The following is a 15,272-nucleotide window of genomic DNA, read 5'->3' as shown; positions in this document are numbered from 1 at the left end:
AAGGAGACCTTCGTACTACTTGGGTCTTTGTTCTTCGACTCCCTTGTCCAGACTTGGGTTTGTCCATGAGAATCGAAATTAGGCTTGGCTACTCTTGGGTCGCACGATTTCCAATCCTCTAGCCGATTCTTGAAATCTGGGTTGACCAAAGCCTGGCTTCCACAGTCGACTTCAACATTTGGTATCGACTTCAACACCTTCTTCAATATTTGACTTCAAATCTGGGCTTCTTCCTGGGTTATTTGAACCATCTGGGTAAGTGCCTCCACTTCTCTGTTTCAATTCTTGACTTCAAATCAATTTCGGTAACTTGATTCTTGAATTGGACATTGGGTGGTTCTTGAATATCTAGGTTTTGATTTGCTGGATCATTTCCTATTGTTCACTATGCTATGATTGGTAACTTGTTGTGCTATTTGTTGTTGACCAATTGGGTTTGTGATTATTGTGCCTTTGAACATTCACGGATTTTAATGGCTCAATGGGGTCGAGGTCGTCAGGGTGCTCGTGGTAGGGCTTATGTCCTAGATTTGGGTGATGATGCCGAGGATAATGGGGTCCCATATCAAAGAGATGAAATGGTTGAGATGAGACGGCAAATTGCCACTTTAATCAAGACAGTGCAACGTCTCCTACCTCCTATTGAAGTGGTAGTAATGGTTCCAAGGATCGTCAATTTGATGATTCCTTCAATGCTCTACATAAGCATAAAGCACATTCACATGAGTTGATTCTAAATGGAATGACACCATAAACGATTTTAGAGTCTTCCGAATTCTGTGGAAGCTACAATCCGGATGTGTTCAAGGAATGGTTGAAGACAATTGAGAATCATTTGGAGTGTTATGATGTGCCAAAAGCAAGGAAGGTGAAATTAGTGTACCTCTGATTGGTGGAAACAATTACAAGTTGGTAGGCAAAGAAAAGGCCAAGAAAGGGTTGGAGAGTAAAGGAAGATGAAGAAGAAGCTGAAGGAGCACTTCTTGCCTTCTAATTGCATGCCACCTTTGTTGGGCATTTCAAGTTCCGGACATCAATACCAAAACGGCTTTGCAATCAAACCACCATCCTATGACTATGTCCAAGTCAGTTATTCAACTAACTTTGATTAGACTTTTGATGAGGGATGTCATCATAAGATGGTGATGAAGAACATGAGGAAGTTGATGCCTGTGAGTACAAAGAAGAAGTTGATGCTTGTGAGTACGAAGGAGTTTCAATTTTTGACAACAATGATGATGAAGATGATGACCTTCTTGTAGAAATTGAAGGCGTACATGAGGATAAAGAAATATCGCTTCCCATGAAGGAAGTGGTTTCAATCCCACCTAACCCTTTTCTATATTCTGTGAAAATTATGGTGAAAAGTCGTGACATTGAAGTTACATGATTGTTGAATGAGCTTTGCTTCCAAGAAATGCCTCTTATGCTATCTTAAAAGCCATTTGTTCCACTTTGTGTTCGTGTAGATGAGTTTATTCTTGGGCCATGCGAGAAGCATTATTTTGATGACATCTTGCTTCCAAAGCAACATGCTATATAGGTGGACGATTCACACCTCAACATGACTTCGGTTGATGTGCATAAACGAGAACTCGTTTTCATGGAAGGATATTTGCCAGGGTAATCTTGAATAAGGACTTGCAACTACTTAGTCACTTCCCTTGTTACCGGGTTCTTCTTGCACAAACACCATTTCCTTTATTGTAGATTAGTTTCCTTTGTAGAATTTGTTTGTATGGTACTTTCTAGTTTTGTGTTTCATTTCTTGCACATTAGTTGCACTTTGTTTGTCTTCACTTGAGGACAAGTTCTTTCGAGTGGGAGAGTGTGATATAGAATATCCTGTGTGTTTGGCACGGGATAGGTAGTGGTGGGTGATTGTAGTCTATATCTAGAGGACTCATAACCACTTTGTAACCAATTTTTAGATATTGAACATTGATTGATTGAGAAATTCTCTCTCTAGAACCTAGGGTTCTTCTCTTTCTTATTTCTCTCTCTTGTTCATGAAAGGGCCCATCAACAAATTACAAAATATTATTGGATAGGTATGCGACCATGTGGTGTTCCAAGAAGACTAGACAACTCCACCCCCCCCCCCTCCCCCCCCCCCCCAAACAAAAAAAAAATGCCTATTCCTAGGAGGTTGTTCCACAACAAATTGATGGACAAAAAAGGTGGCTCTTAGCATTGTTTGCTACAGCAAATAATCACACATCAAATTGTGAATGGACAGATACTACAAGATGTTGAGAACATATGCTGTAGAAATTTAATGTATAAAGAGAAATAGAGAATTGTATTATTGATTGATACATAATGTTATATTAATTACAATGATTCATGATTCCTATATATAGAAGATGGTGAGTGTGTAGTAGGTAAGGAGTAGGTGAAGTGGAGGTGGTAGTGGTGTAGTGGGTTAGGTTTAGTGGAGTAGGTGAGGTGGTAGTGGTGTAGTGGGTTAGGTTTAGTGGAGTAGGTTTAAGTGGGTGAAGTAGGTGGAGAGTAGGTGGATTTTAACAGCCCCCGCAAACTCAAGGGGGATAGGAACTAACCAACTTGAGTTTGGAGAGAGTAACAAAAACAAGAAAATACATAAAAATAAAAGAGGATAAGAGACACTGTATGGTCGTGTCAGACTATTGGTGAAGACACTGGATGGTGGTGTCATAACGTTGTAGAGGACACTGTATGGTGGTGTCATAACGTTGTAGAGGACACTGTATGGGGGTGTCATAACGGTGTAGAGGATGGTGGTGTCAGACCGATGTAGAAAACAGTTTATGGGGTCATGTCGGACCGTTGTAGCAGACAATGTTGTGACAGTTTATGGAGTCTTGCTGGACCCTTGTAGAAACTAACCGGAATCAGTGTCGGGACAGTTTACAGAGTCTTGTCGGACCTATGAAGGAGCTAACCGGAATCAATGTCGGGACAATTTACAGAGTCTTGTCGGACCCTTGTAGAAACTAACCGGAATCAATGTCGGGACAGTTTACAGAGTCTTGTCGGACCCCTAAAAAGTCGCACCCTCAAAAGGTGTGCCCAATCTTTCAAAAGGCGTGCCATCAAAAGGCGTGCCCAATCCATAAAAAGACATGCCATCAAAAGGCGAGCCCAAGTCATAAAAAGATGTGCCGGACATGATGGCGAGGCACGTGAGTGCCTTGGCTGGCGCGCCCGTTTGTCGTCTGGCGTCAAGTGGCGCGCGATACGCGTGGCTGCCCGTCTATTTAACCAAGGTTGATGCTGAGGCTGAGGCAGACAAAAAACTTCTGAAAATCCTCTGAAAAAACTCTTCCTTTACTGAGAGAGAAACTCTGTAATACTCTGTAACCAACCCGTCTCTGAAACACTCAGCAACATGGCCTCTTCTTCCCGTCCAGCTACCCAGAACATGGCCTCCTCTTCCCGTGGTCTGCTCACGCTCTTTCCAGAATTGAACGAGTCCACAAGAGAAATAACTGGTGCGGTGGCCAGTGAACCTCAACCAAACACCTCTGGTTTTGCTCCGTTGAACTTTCCGATGCGGTCGGTGGAGCAAAAAATGGCGGTGCAAACTGATATTGAGGCCAATCAGTATACTCTGAAGTCATGTGTGGAAACCATGACTGCGGTCACAAACCTGTCGCACCGGCTGCAGAGCAGGACAAATGAGGTGCAACAGTTAAACTCCCAGCTGGCTCTGCTCCAACGCATGTATAAGGATGCGCGAGCAGAGATAAGTGTGCTAAAGACAGAAAACAAGGAGCTGAAGCGGAAGGCCACCGTGATGTTCCGATTTGGAGGTCCACCATATGCTGTAGTGGAGGAGCAGGGAGGAGGCAACTTGCTTGGTGGTCTAGGAAGCACGGAGGCAACACCGGCAAGGACCACCCAGGACGGAGGCAAGAAGAAAAGACCGGCAGAATAGGCGAAGAAGTAAGGGCAGTGGGTGGCCGTCTGCAGAAAAGGAAAACAAAGCTTTTGGTGTTGTGTTTTTTTTTTTTTTTTTTTTTTTTTTTTTTGGTTGTAAAATTGTGATCGGGGTTGATCCCTGAGAGGAATAAAATATGGTGTGCAAATCTTTATCACACGGATTTGTGAAAAACAGCAATGGTGTTTGGAATTTTTTTTTTTTTTTTTTTTTTTTTTTTTGTGTGAAAAGTAAGGGAATCAAATAACAAAAAATATGATGATGGTGATGAAATGATAAGCATGGTGATGATGAATATATAATGATGAATAAAAATAATAAAGGATGGAGTGGGGAACAGGGCGAGAGCACCAATTAAGTTTTATAATAAAAAAATAAAGTATAGGCGGTGGAGACAGATTGCTTAAGATATTATCTAGAAAAGTGATAGGAGATAGGAGGAGAGAGAGTGGGAACAAGCCCTAGAACACCCCCACTATTGCAGAAGAGTTGAATAGCTCAAATTCAAGAATGCCAGACTCGCACAAGCTGGGTAAAGAACAGGAAGATAAAGGGCCGTAGCTTCCCATAAACCTGATAGGGTGTGCAGATTTTTTGCAGTGGCTGAATGCACGTTCAAGCGCTACATACTGGCACGGTGCAAGGTCTTGTTGAAAGTTTCCAGTACCAAGCTCCATCAACTGAGGAGCCCGTACAAGTAGCCTCTGTACTTGTTTCAAGTTGACATTCTTATTGACCTTCAAAACACTTAATGACTTGCACCTAGTAACAAGTCTCTCAAGGGCATCAAAACTGACATCACTCTGCAGGCTGGAGAAGTTCAGTACTTCTAATAGGTGAAAGGAGAGAGATCTGCCATGGAAGAAGCTATATGTATTGATAGAGATGACAGCGGAATAGGTTGAGGTCCGGCGGGCGGCTAAGGTGAGGTTGCCGCCCGCCGGTGAAGCGAAAATACTAGGTTCTAAACCTGCTCTGATACCATGTAGAAATTTAATGTATAAAGAGAAATAGAGAATTGTATTATTGATTGATACATAATGTTATATTAATTACAATGATTCATGATTCCTATATATAGAAGATGGTGAGTGTGTAGTAGGTAAGGAGTAGGTGAAGTGGAGGTGGTAGTGGTGTAGGTGGTTAGGTTTAGTGGAGTAGGTGAGGTGGTAGTGGTGTAGTGGGTTAGGTTTAGTGAAGTAGGTTTAAGTGGGTGAAGTAGGTGGAGAGTAGGTGGATTTTAACATATGCTATCAATGAAATACACATGCACTAGGAAAAAAGTGACAGCTAATGACTTGGCGAAATCAAGAAAAAAAAAAATGCAAAAGCATTAGTTGTATAGACATTTAAATGAAAGCAGTAGTTGTATGGACATTTAATGAAAACATTTGTTGTATGGGCATTTAAATGAGAAAATTAAATTAGACCAATTAAAAACCTAAAAATTGATCAATAAAGGCCATAGGGTAAAGGAATCTTAATCCAATCTTGTACACCTGTTTAGCACAACTGTGCCCCAACCTTCATGCATGCACAGCATCTGTTTTTTAAATGTTTTTCCTTTCTTTTTTTTCTTTTTCCCTTATTTTTTTTTTCTTTTTTGATCTGATTCATGTGGTGGTTAAAAAATGTAAATACTAGTAGTGCTATTGAAGGGGTCTTTGAAAAATAGAGCATATCTACTTGGGGATTTTCGAATGTGTGGTAGAATTCTGTAGAAAGAACACTCATTATCATTAGAGAATTCAAATTTCAATACGGTTTTCAATCATAAAATGCTTGTTCATAATCCAACTGATAAAAGATCAAGCTAGCTCACATAAACATCAACACAGTAGTAAAGCAAGTGAAAAACTTTTTGTAGAATAAGTCATATCTACCAGGATTTTTCCACAGTTCGCCTGGCCACCAACAGTGATGTAATATGGAAGTGCACACTGCGGTTAGTGAAAGAGGCAAGCAGAAGCACATAATGTGGGCCCCACAAGTCCATGGTAGCAAGGAACTAGCAAGAAATGCCGTAAAGGCGCATACTAATGTGAACAGTGCACAAGAAGCATTTGTAGGTGTTTGTACCAGAAAGTAAAATGATTATTATTGTAATTATTTTGTATTTATGCAAGACATTGCCAATGTAGAAGGAGTGAAAATGAACACGTTATATTGCCAAACACATGGCATATATTTGTTCACTTAGAAGTTAAGAGAATAGAAGAATATGGTAGAACACATGGAGAATCCAGATGAGTTGGTTTTGCATGGAAAGTGATGTAGGACAGCTTAGTGGATTTTTAAAACAGAGGCTATTTGATGGCCTAAACAATGAGTCATTTAAGATTTTAATGCATAAATTGAAGGCTAGTAGATATAGGAAAAAATTAGGGTTAATTTGGGGGCAGTTGGATAGGATTTTAGCGTTGACAATTGGACATTTAGAGGGCTGTAAAAAGTAACCAGAGAATAATAACTACAGTATGCGCGCAAAGACGAAGAAAACGAAGAAGCAGAGAGAGAGAGAGGTGTTTCACCCTCGCACAGATAAGGCCAATCACACAAAACACAATCTCAAATTCTCATAATATCAACTCTTCATTGAATCGTTGAGATAACACATATTTATATGCTAAAGACTCTCCTGGGACTATGACTCAAATTTGAAAACGAAGAATATTTGGTTACTACTACTCTAGTCCAAATAGGATTCCAAATAAAATCCATATAACATTACTTGACGCGCAAGACACCCATGGACTGTGACTACAAATCATGTCCAGCAATTATTGAACTTGCCATAATACCCCTAAGTACTGAAACCTACTGTAATAATATAAATTTGTCAAACTTAGTAAATTATAATAAATACAAATCAAGACTCAAAATTAATCCAAAACTTCAATCCTTGACGCCCTAAACATGACAAGAATGAAGATGCATAAAGCAGGCAGTTACCTGAGAAGTTCTGGTTGTAATTTTTTCTCTATAAATATAAGTAATGGCTACATTGCAAGGGATCTCTCCCAACACAAAATGACTTGATCAATCCTCTAGGATTTTTTTTCTATCATAGGAGCATACGTAACTATAGCAAAGATCTCCCCTTTTCAAAAAAAAAAAAATTTCTTCTTACTAAAGAAGAAAATAGCGAGATTAAATTCTACTTTTTTAGATTTTATCAAATTAATGTATCCACTAGAAAGAAGGAAAAAAAAAAAAAAAAAGGGCAAACTAACTATTAACTCTTAAACTAATATCCAATTTCTAAAAAATGATTTCTCACTACTGTTTGAGCTCATGTATAAATATAATACTAAAAATTACAAATAAATCAATGTATCATGATCGTACCCATATCCTATTATTTTAAATTTTATCATATCCCTGTTACAGCATCTTGTAAGGCTACAAAGTTTGCAAGGTATTTACCTTGTTTCAATCTCATTTCAATTTCTTAGGCCATCTTGAGTAAAAATAGAGTACTCCAATGGCCATACTCAAATTCTAGTATAATTTTGAGTAGAAGTTTGATAAATGGCACAATTGTAAATTGAGGCCTCGTTTGGCAAGAGGCTATTTTAGCCAATTAGCCAAAAAATTACTAAATTAGCCAAAAAGCCAACAACCCATACCAAAAAGTCAAAGATTCTCTTTTCTCTCTACTTTTTGCACTTCTTTTCGTAATTAGCCAAAAAGTCATCCCAAACATACAAGTTTTTTTTACCTACCTTTTTAGCCAAATAGCCAAAAAGTTACTAAATTAGCCTGTTCCCAAACGAGGCCTGAGAAGCTATTATATGACCCCAAATTGTCTTTAAAATTTTGGGTATAAAAAATGTCTCCCTTGATTTGCATTAAAATTTGAGAAAAAGTCATTTGGTATGAGTTTGAGTAAAAAAGAGAGACATTTTGAGCATTTTTACTCATTTAAATTTGATATGACCCTTACCTCCTCTTTCATTTTTTGTTTATTTCCTTTACACAAAGAATTTAAAAATCCTTTTGATTGAGGCAAAAAAAAAAAAAAAAAAAAAAAAAATACCTTCAACACATTCATTTAGTTTATTTATTTGGCCAATCATGTGAATTTTCATCTTTTTCGGCATGCCTTTTCTTTGGGAAAATAATTTATACCAAACATGAGTAAATTTAAAAGCTAGGATTTTAGAATTCTTGTAGAATGAAGTATGGGTACCTAGCTTCTTTGCTTTTTGTTTTTCGTTTTTCAAGTATAAATATAAATAAATGTGGCCTTCATATTCAGTAGAATTACAAGAGCACGAGACAAGTATTAGCGGTAATGTCCCCCACAACACAACTAGGATTCACAGAGCATCTACAATCAACAATCCTAAACAAACATGTGAGAGTGTAGAATCTTTGTAATATCAAAACATCTACAAATACTTTATACCTAGCAAATAACTAATCAATGTATCACCAACAAAGCGTAATACTAATCAAAAACTAATCAAGTTCTAAGGCAATGAAAGGACACCCGGAAGGCAATCCATGAGCTCTCCACCATAATTCAACTGAGACTACAACATACACAAATTTCATGTTGCATATTGTTTGGTTCCAATTTTCTAAAAATTGAGTTTTTTTTTGGTTTTTCGCGTTTTTTCTTTTTTAGTGAATTTTTTTAATATTTTAACAATCTTTTTACCCTTTAAGATACACTTAATATAAATACAAATAAAAAGGTATAATATTTGTGAATAAAAGTTTTAAAAAAATTCATTAAATACCAAAAATACGAAAATTGAGTACATCGTCATAGTCTTTGAACCAAACAAGGTGGTTTGATTTTTTTTTTTTTTTTTTTTTTTATAGGTGAATCAGAATCATAAACTGAAACCAAACAGCAAGCCAAAGACACCCTTCAAATGATGTAATTGACTGATTAGAATATGGTTTATCTGAAACCAAGTGTAGAACACCAACTAAAGAAAAGAAAAAAAAAAACTCACAATGCGGTCATTTCCTCAGACAGAATATTGTCATCGCCACCGCTGCCGCCGTAAAAACTGTGATCCTTCAACGGAGCCCTGCCCTTGTTCCGCCGCCCACTACCACCGCCTCGCTTCTTCTTCTTCGAACTGTGCCCCATTCTTTATATTAGCAAGCTCTTATTGATCAAACTAACAATTCGGATGAATCAGGACTTTTGATGAACCCTAGAAGTAGACGGATTAATTGAAGAAGAAGCGTGAAATCTAGGTTCATCTCCGATTTTTGACTTGTTGAAACACCCAAAAATGGAATAAATAAATGAATAAATAATTAAGGGAATTTAATATTTGATTTTATGGGTCAATAACTCCCTCTCTCACTTTTTAAAAATTATATTGCTTTCACAGATTACAGATTTTTTTTCAGTAGTTTAATTTTTTTAAATATTAATTTTGTCCTCCCTAGATAAATTACATTGATACTTCTTACATTTTAGAAATTACAATCTAACATTACCAATTGTTCCTCGGTTAGTTTTAGTTGAGAAAAAAATTTATTGAAAAAAAAATTTAATTAGAAATAAAATTATTTGAAAAAAAAAATAATTGAAAACAAATTTTGTCAATAAAATTTTTAAATTTCTGTTTAAAAACTAACGTAAACTCATTTTTTGAATTTACGTTTTTTCCTTAAATTTACAAACTGAGACAATAATTTATAAATCAAAAAAATTATCAAACAAGTTTTTATGACAGTTTTTTTAATTTTTGTAAATATAAATTGAAAACTGAAAACGAAATGGATACCAAAATAGGTCTCAGATGGTAAAAATATCGTAAAATTAACAAATAGCTAAATAAGTTACCAACGTAATAAATAACTTATCAAAAGATTCGTACGCTATGTATAGTTTGATTTTTAGAAAAAAAATTTAACAATTAAAAATTAATTTGGTTAAGAAATAAAAAATAAAAAATAATTATCATTTTAACTTTTGGGCAGGTTATATACATACGTATGGTTGTTTCAATTTAATTTGTAAAAATTTATTTCTAATCACTCGAAAGATAATAATTTTTTCTTTTTTATTTCTTAACCAAATTAATTTTTAATTTTTAAAAAAAAATCTAAAAATCAAACCATATATAGCCTAAGAATCTTTTGATAAGTCATTTTTTACATTGGTAACTTATTTAATTATTTATTAATTTTACAACATTTTTACCATCTGAAACATGTTTGGTAACCATTTTGTTTTCAGTTTTTAATTTATATTTACAAAAATTTTAAAAACTGTCATAAAAACTTATTTGATAATTTTTTTGGTTTATAAATGGTTGTCTTAGTTTGTAAATTTGAGGAAAAAAAGTAAATTCAAAAAATGAGTTTACGTTGGTTTTTAAACAGAAATTTAAAATTTTGACTAACAAATTTTTTTCAATGAATTTTTTTCAACTAATACTAACCGATGGAGTAATTAGTAATGCTACTTTAAACCTTGAGGAGTGGATTGTAATTTCTAAAATGTGAGGGGTGTCAATGTAATTTACTCAGTGAGGGTAATATTGGTATTTAGAAAAATTAAATTGCTGGAGGGAGTAATTTTTAATGAAACTTTAAACCTTAGGAAAGGGATGTAATTTCTAAAAGGTGATGAGGAGAACTGTAATAATGTAATTTACCCAAAAATAAATAAATAGATAAATTGATTTTATGGGTCAATAACCAAAAATTTAAAAAAAAAAAATTTACCACACGGTGAATAGGAAAAAAATTTACAAGAATATGTAGGGCAGAAGTTTTTATGGGGGCATTTCCCTAAATAAGTCAAAATAGTAAATCAATTTCCAAACTAAGCCTAGTTTTGAAAGAATTCTCAAAATAGGCTAAATCGCGGTTGTGAACCAAGATTTCAACACATATACGCCTCTCTCGCGTGGGAGTTGGGAAATATTAAAATCGTGGTTACAAAACGCGCTTTTGATTAAGAAATCGCGGTTACAAAACGCACTTTTAGTTAATTTTTTTTTTCTTTTGAACTCGCTGTTCCAAACCACGATTTTAACCAAAAAAAAAAAATTCCTAAACTCGCTATTTCTAACCACGATTTTATAAAAAAACATTTTTCTTCTGAACTCGCTTTTCCTAACCACAATTTTATCAAAAAACATTTTTCTTCTGAACTCGCTCTGTCGAACCACGTTTTTTGGGCAAAATTTTTTTCTTCTGAAATCGTGGTTATGAACCACGCTTTTAGCGTAAATTTTTTTTTTGGTTTTTTTTTTTTTGTTTCTGTTGTCATTGTTTTGGGGATAAATGTATTTCAGAATAATTTTTTTGGTTACAATTGTTTTACTAAAACCGTTCTCATGTTAATTTTTTTTTCTTTTCTTTTGTCTTTATTTTGGGTTAGAATGTGTAATTCAGCATTTTTTTTGGCTTGACTAAAGTAAATTTATTTTGTTTTTTCTTGTGTTTGTTTTGGGTTAGAAGGTAATAACGTAATTCATAAATTTTTTGAGCTTTAGTAAAGCCGTTTTGATGTATTTTTTTTTAAAATTTTTTTTTTCTTTGTTTTGGGTTAGAATGTGTTATTCAGTAATTTGTTTGGGCTTTAATAAAACCGTTTTCATTTAAATATATATATTTTTTCTTTTATCTTTGTTTTGGGTTAGAAGGTGATAAGGTAATTCATAAATTTCTTTTCGCTTTACTAAAGTCATTTTCATGTGAAGTTTTTTATTTTTTATTTTTTTCTCTTATCTTTGTTTTGGGTTAGAATGTGTTATTCAGAAATTTGTTTTGGCTTTACTAAAGTCGTTTTCATGTAAATAATTTTTTGTTTCTGTTGTCTTTGTTTTGGGTTAGAAGGTGATAATGTAATTCATAAATTTCTTTTCGCTTTACTAAAGTCGTTTTTATGTAAAGTTTTTTATTTTTTATTTTTTTCTCTTGTCTTTGTTTTGGGTTAGAATGTGTTATTCAGAAATTTGTTTTGGCTTTACTAAAGCCGTTTTCATTTAAATAAAAAAAATTTATGCTGTCTTTGTTTTGGGTTAAAAGGTGATAATGTAATTCATAAAACCTTGAGAAAAAAACACATAAGTCTCCCACAAAAATACGTAGGTAGTACAGACATAAGTCTCGAACAACAATACATTGTGGACACCATAAACTGAACACACAATATATAGATAAACATAACAGTTAGACAGATAAATATTAGCCAGACAATCTGACAAACTCATTACGGAAACACTTACTCTAACACAGACATTACATATTAATGCATGACCTAATATTGCCGAAGTGTAGACATTAACACCTAATTCGCGCTTAAATCGGTAGGTGGCTCAGAGTCTGCATAATCCGAAAGCTCAGCGTCAGAGACAAGCTCAGGATCCTCCATGATACCCTTGATAGCCGCATCATTTGGTTCTGTTTTGTTCTTTCGGGCATCCTTCTTAACTATGTATAGCTGCATATCGCGGGCTAACCTACGGCGCATTTGAGAAATCTCACGTTGTAGTCTTTCACATAGTCGATCAACATTATCAGGATCTTCCTTTTGGATCTCAACAGAACGTGCTTTTGGCACCTTTAGTCGATTTTCCCAACATAATCTTTCCATTTGCACTCGCTCTATAAATAGTGCGGGCCACTTCAGAAGTCTAGCGTTTGCTAAACCATATCCTGTTTGATTATCTGATGGTTGCTCCACCAAACCACATGGATCTCGATAGTACTTGGGCATGACAAAATGTCACTTCCCAAACCTATCATGATAAGCACAAGAGGCATCTAACAAAGGAAATGGTGTTTCATCTTCAGCATCGCCACTTCGTCTTCCCCCTCCTCGTCGTAAACTGTCACCCCTTTGCAAGTTCCTACCACCTCTGCGATTCCCACTCCCTCCCATGAACCATGTAGCCATGCTAATTTTTTAAAACAAATGAATGATAATTTCGTAGGGCGAAATGAGTTGTAAGGTTGTGTCTTCACCTTTAGTCGTTTATATAGTTGGTTATGAATGGCTTTAGAAAGATGCCTCTGCATTACAATCCCATATATACGAACGAGGTATGAGTTGTCACTAGAATGAAAAAACAGAGTAAAGCAACTACTGTGTACCAAGTCACGTGACTTAACAATCCATCTGCATATACCAACAAAGTAAGGGCATGCTCACTGTAAGGTAAATCAGTGAATTCACTGTTGCCATGTGACTTTCTGAATTGAGAATCTCACATATATCAATAAGAGATGAGTTGTCACTGTAATAAAAAAATCAAGCAAAAAATTGAGAAAACCAAAGCCTGTGCACCAAGTCACATGACTTGACAATCCATCTGCATATACGGACAAAATAAGGGCATGCTCACTGTAAGGTAAATCAGTGAATTCACTGTTGCCATGTGACTTTCTGCATTGAGAATCCCACATATATTAATAACAAATGAGTTGTCATTATAATAAAAAAATCGAGCAAAAAATCGAGAAAATCAAAGCCTATGCACCAAGTCACATGACTTGACAATCCATCTGCATATACCGACAAAATAAGGGCATGCTCACTGTAAGGTAAATCAGTGAATTCACTGTTGACATGTGACTTTCTGAATTGAGAATCCCACATATATCAAATTGGTGTTGAGGTAAATCTGTTTGTGTATAATTAATTGTAAATAGTGATTTTGAGAAACAATTCAAGTAAAACCAATTGGGTTTTAAATTTAGTTCCCCAACTGGACCAACCACTTGGCTTTGAGCTTGTTTGTCCAGCCCCCCAAGTTTAGTTATCTGTCAACCCCCCATTCCTTACCACAGTCATCATTTTGACTGGACTTCCAAGAATTGGAAGGCGACTCTTTCTTCTTTCCCGATGGAGATTGAAATTCTTTACGTACAGGATTCCTATTTCACGAGCCCCAGTTAAGGGAAGCTTTTCACCGAGCTACCTGTTCTGTTTTATGTGTTTTAGGTATTCACATAATTCAACATACATTAATCCATTCATTAATCAAGAACATTCATTAACTCATTGCAATTCAATAAAGAAAGTCATGAACTAATAAATGTGCAGTTATAAATGTAGTTATTTCATAAACTTTAGGTTCATAAAACAAATACTTGAAATACATCCGTACGTTAGATGAACAACAACATTGTCTTACACTCCAGTAACGAAGATATGAGACAACATACAAACATATATGAAAGATAAAGGTGTTTGATTTCTCATTCCTCATCTGTCATGTAATAGTTAGAGAGATATTTTTCATTGTTTAAGACATTATTTCGCTCAATCACTGCCAAATCTCTGTTGCTTGCTTCTGCCATTTCGGTGGCTAGCTGAAGCATGAAATGTCGACATCCCGGCAGGGAATCTCCCGTTTTGTTCATTTGAGCTCACTACAGTTCGGACTCAAATTGTCACAATTCTTAATCTGATCTCACAATGTGCGATGTGAGATTGATAAATCACCAAAGAGTCCAAATCTGGAAAATCGTATTGAAAAACAAATTTTTAGGAAGAAGTGCCAAACATTGACTGCTTTGCCAGATACAGAGTCGCCACCTAAATATTTTTTATGGGGGAATTTAGGAAACCCTGACTCATTTGCCTAAGGCCACGTGTCCGTCATCACCAAAGTTGTCTCGGCTCGGGAACTTGGGTACGATTGGGGAAGGTCAACTATGAGCACCCCCGCTCCCCCGATCAAAGATCGGCCTCTACTAACCATGATATCAAGTTTTGAAAACATTATGTGTTCTTATTCCGGTTATTAGCCTAGAATTACTATGTGACGCGCACAATATAAAAGTATAGACTAGATTGCCTAATTTGGAACAAAGCATCGCATATCCATTGTTTGGAAATGATTTGAGGTTTGCTACTCGCAAGTAGACTAAGATACGGATTTCGATGAATTATTCCAATTCAAACAATCCAACCTTCACCCACAGGCATTCAGGCAGTAAATCAACTAAGCGGTTAGCTTCATGGGAAGCATGCTTTCATGTTAACATTCACACTCATGCGAGATGCTAAAGCATAAACACTCACCTAGTACTCCAAGCCAAATCAAGGAACATGTTAGTAATCAAATGTAGGATCCAAGTCCATGTTAAGATGGCTAATGCATCGCAGGCAAAATGCAGCTAGAATAGGCTTGGCTAATCTATGGATGGCATGTGAAATGCAACAGATAACATGTATTCAAGTTAGATTTGAAATACTATGCAATTAGTATGATGCGCCGAGCCCGGTGCATGCAATACTGATGAATGAATGCACACATGCATAGCATAAGGACCCTGAGGAATAGCAACTTCCTTTCCCTTATGCGTTCTTTTGCCCGTATGCTTGGAGGTGCTTGCTAGATGAGCACTTTCA

At 35.8% G+C, this 15,272-nt stretch overlaps 1 protein-coding gene across 5 annotated transcripts in view; it reads right to left on the bottom strand.

Annotated features, from left to right (window-relative positions):
- Window positions 1–9,203, bottom strand: part of GCN2 (protein kinase family protein) — a 124,072-nt gene extending 114,869 nt beyond the window's left edge. For all 5 annotated transcript variants that reach the window (XM_082878210.1, XM_028246306.2, XM_028246307.2 and 2 more), the window contains exon 1: window positions 8,893–9,203. In XM_082878210.1, coding sequence (XP_082734336.1) covers window positions 8,893–9,032 — 140 coding nt within the window. In that variant the 5' untranslated portion in view covers window positions 9,033–9,203. The remainder of the gene's footprint in view (window positions 1–8,892) is intronic.
- Window positions 9,204–15,272: the final 6,069 nt, after the last annotated feature.

The sequence above is a fragment of the Camellia sinensis genome, chromosome 7 (assembly GCF_055761805.1).
Source record: "Camellia sinensis isolate YWXY chromosome 7, ASM5576180v1, whole genome shotgun sequence".
Classification (NCBI taxonomy): Eukaryota; Viridiplantae; Streptophyta; class Magnoliopsida; order Ericales; family Theaceae; genus Camellia; species Camellia sinensis.
Note: the sequence above shows the minus strand (reverse complement) of the source record. Positions and strands in the feature narration are given on the sequence as shown.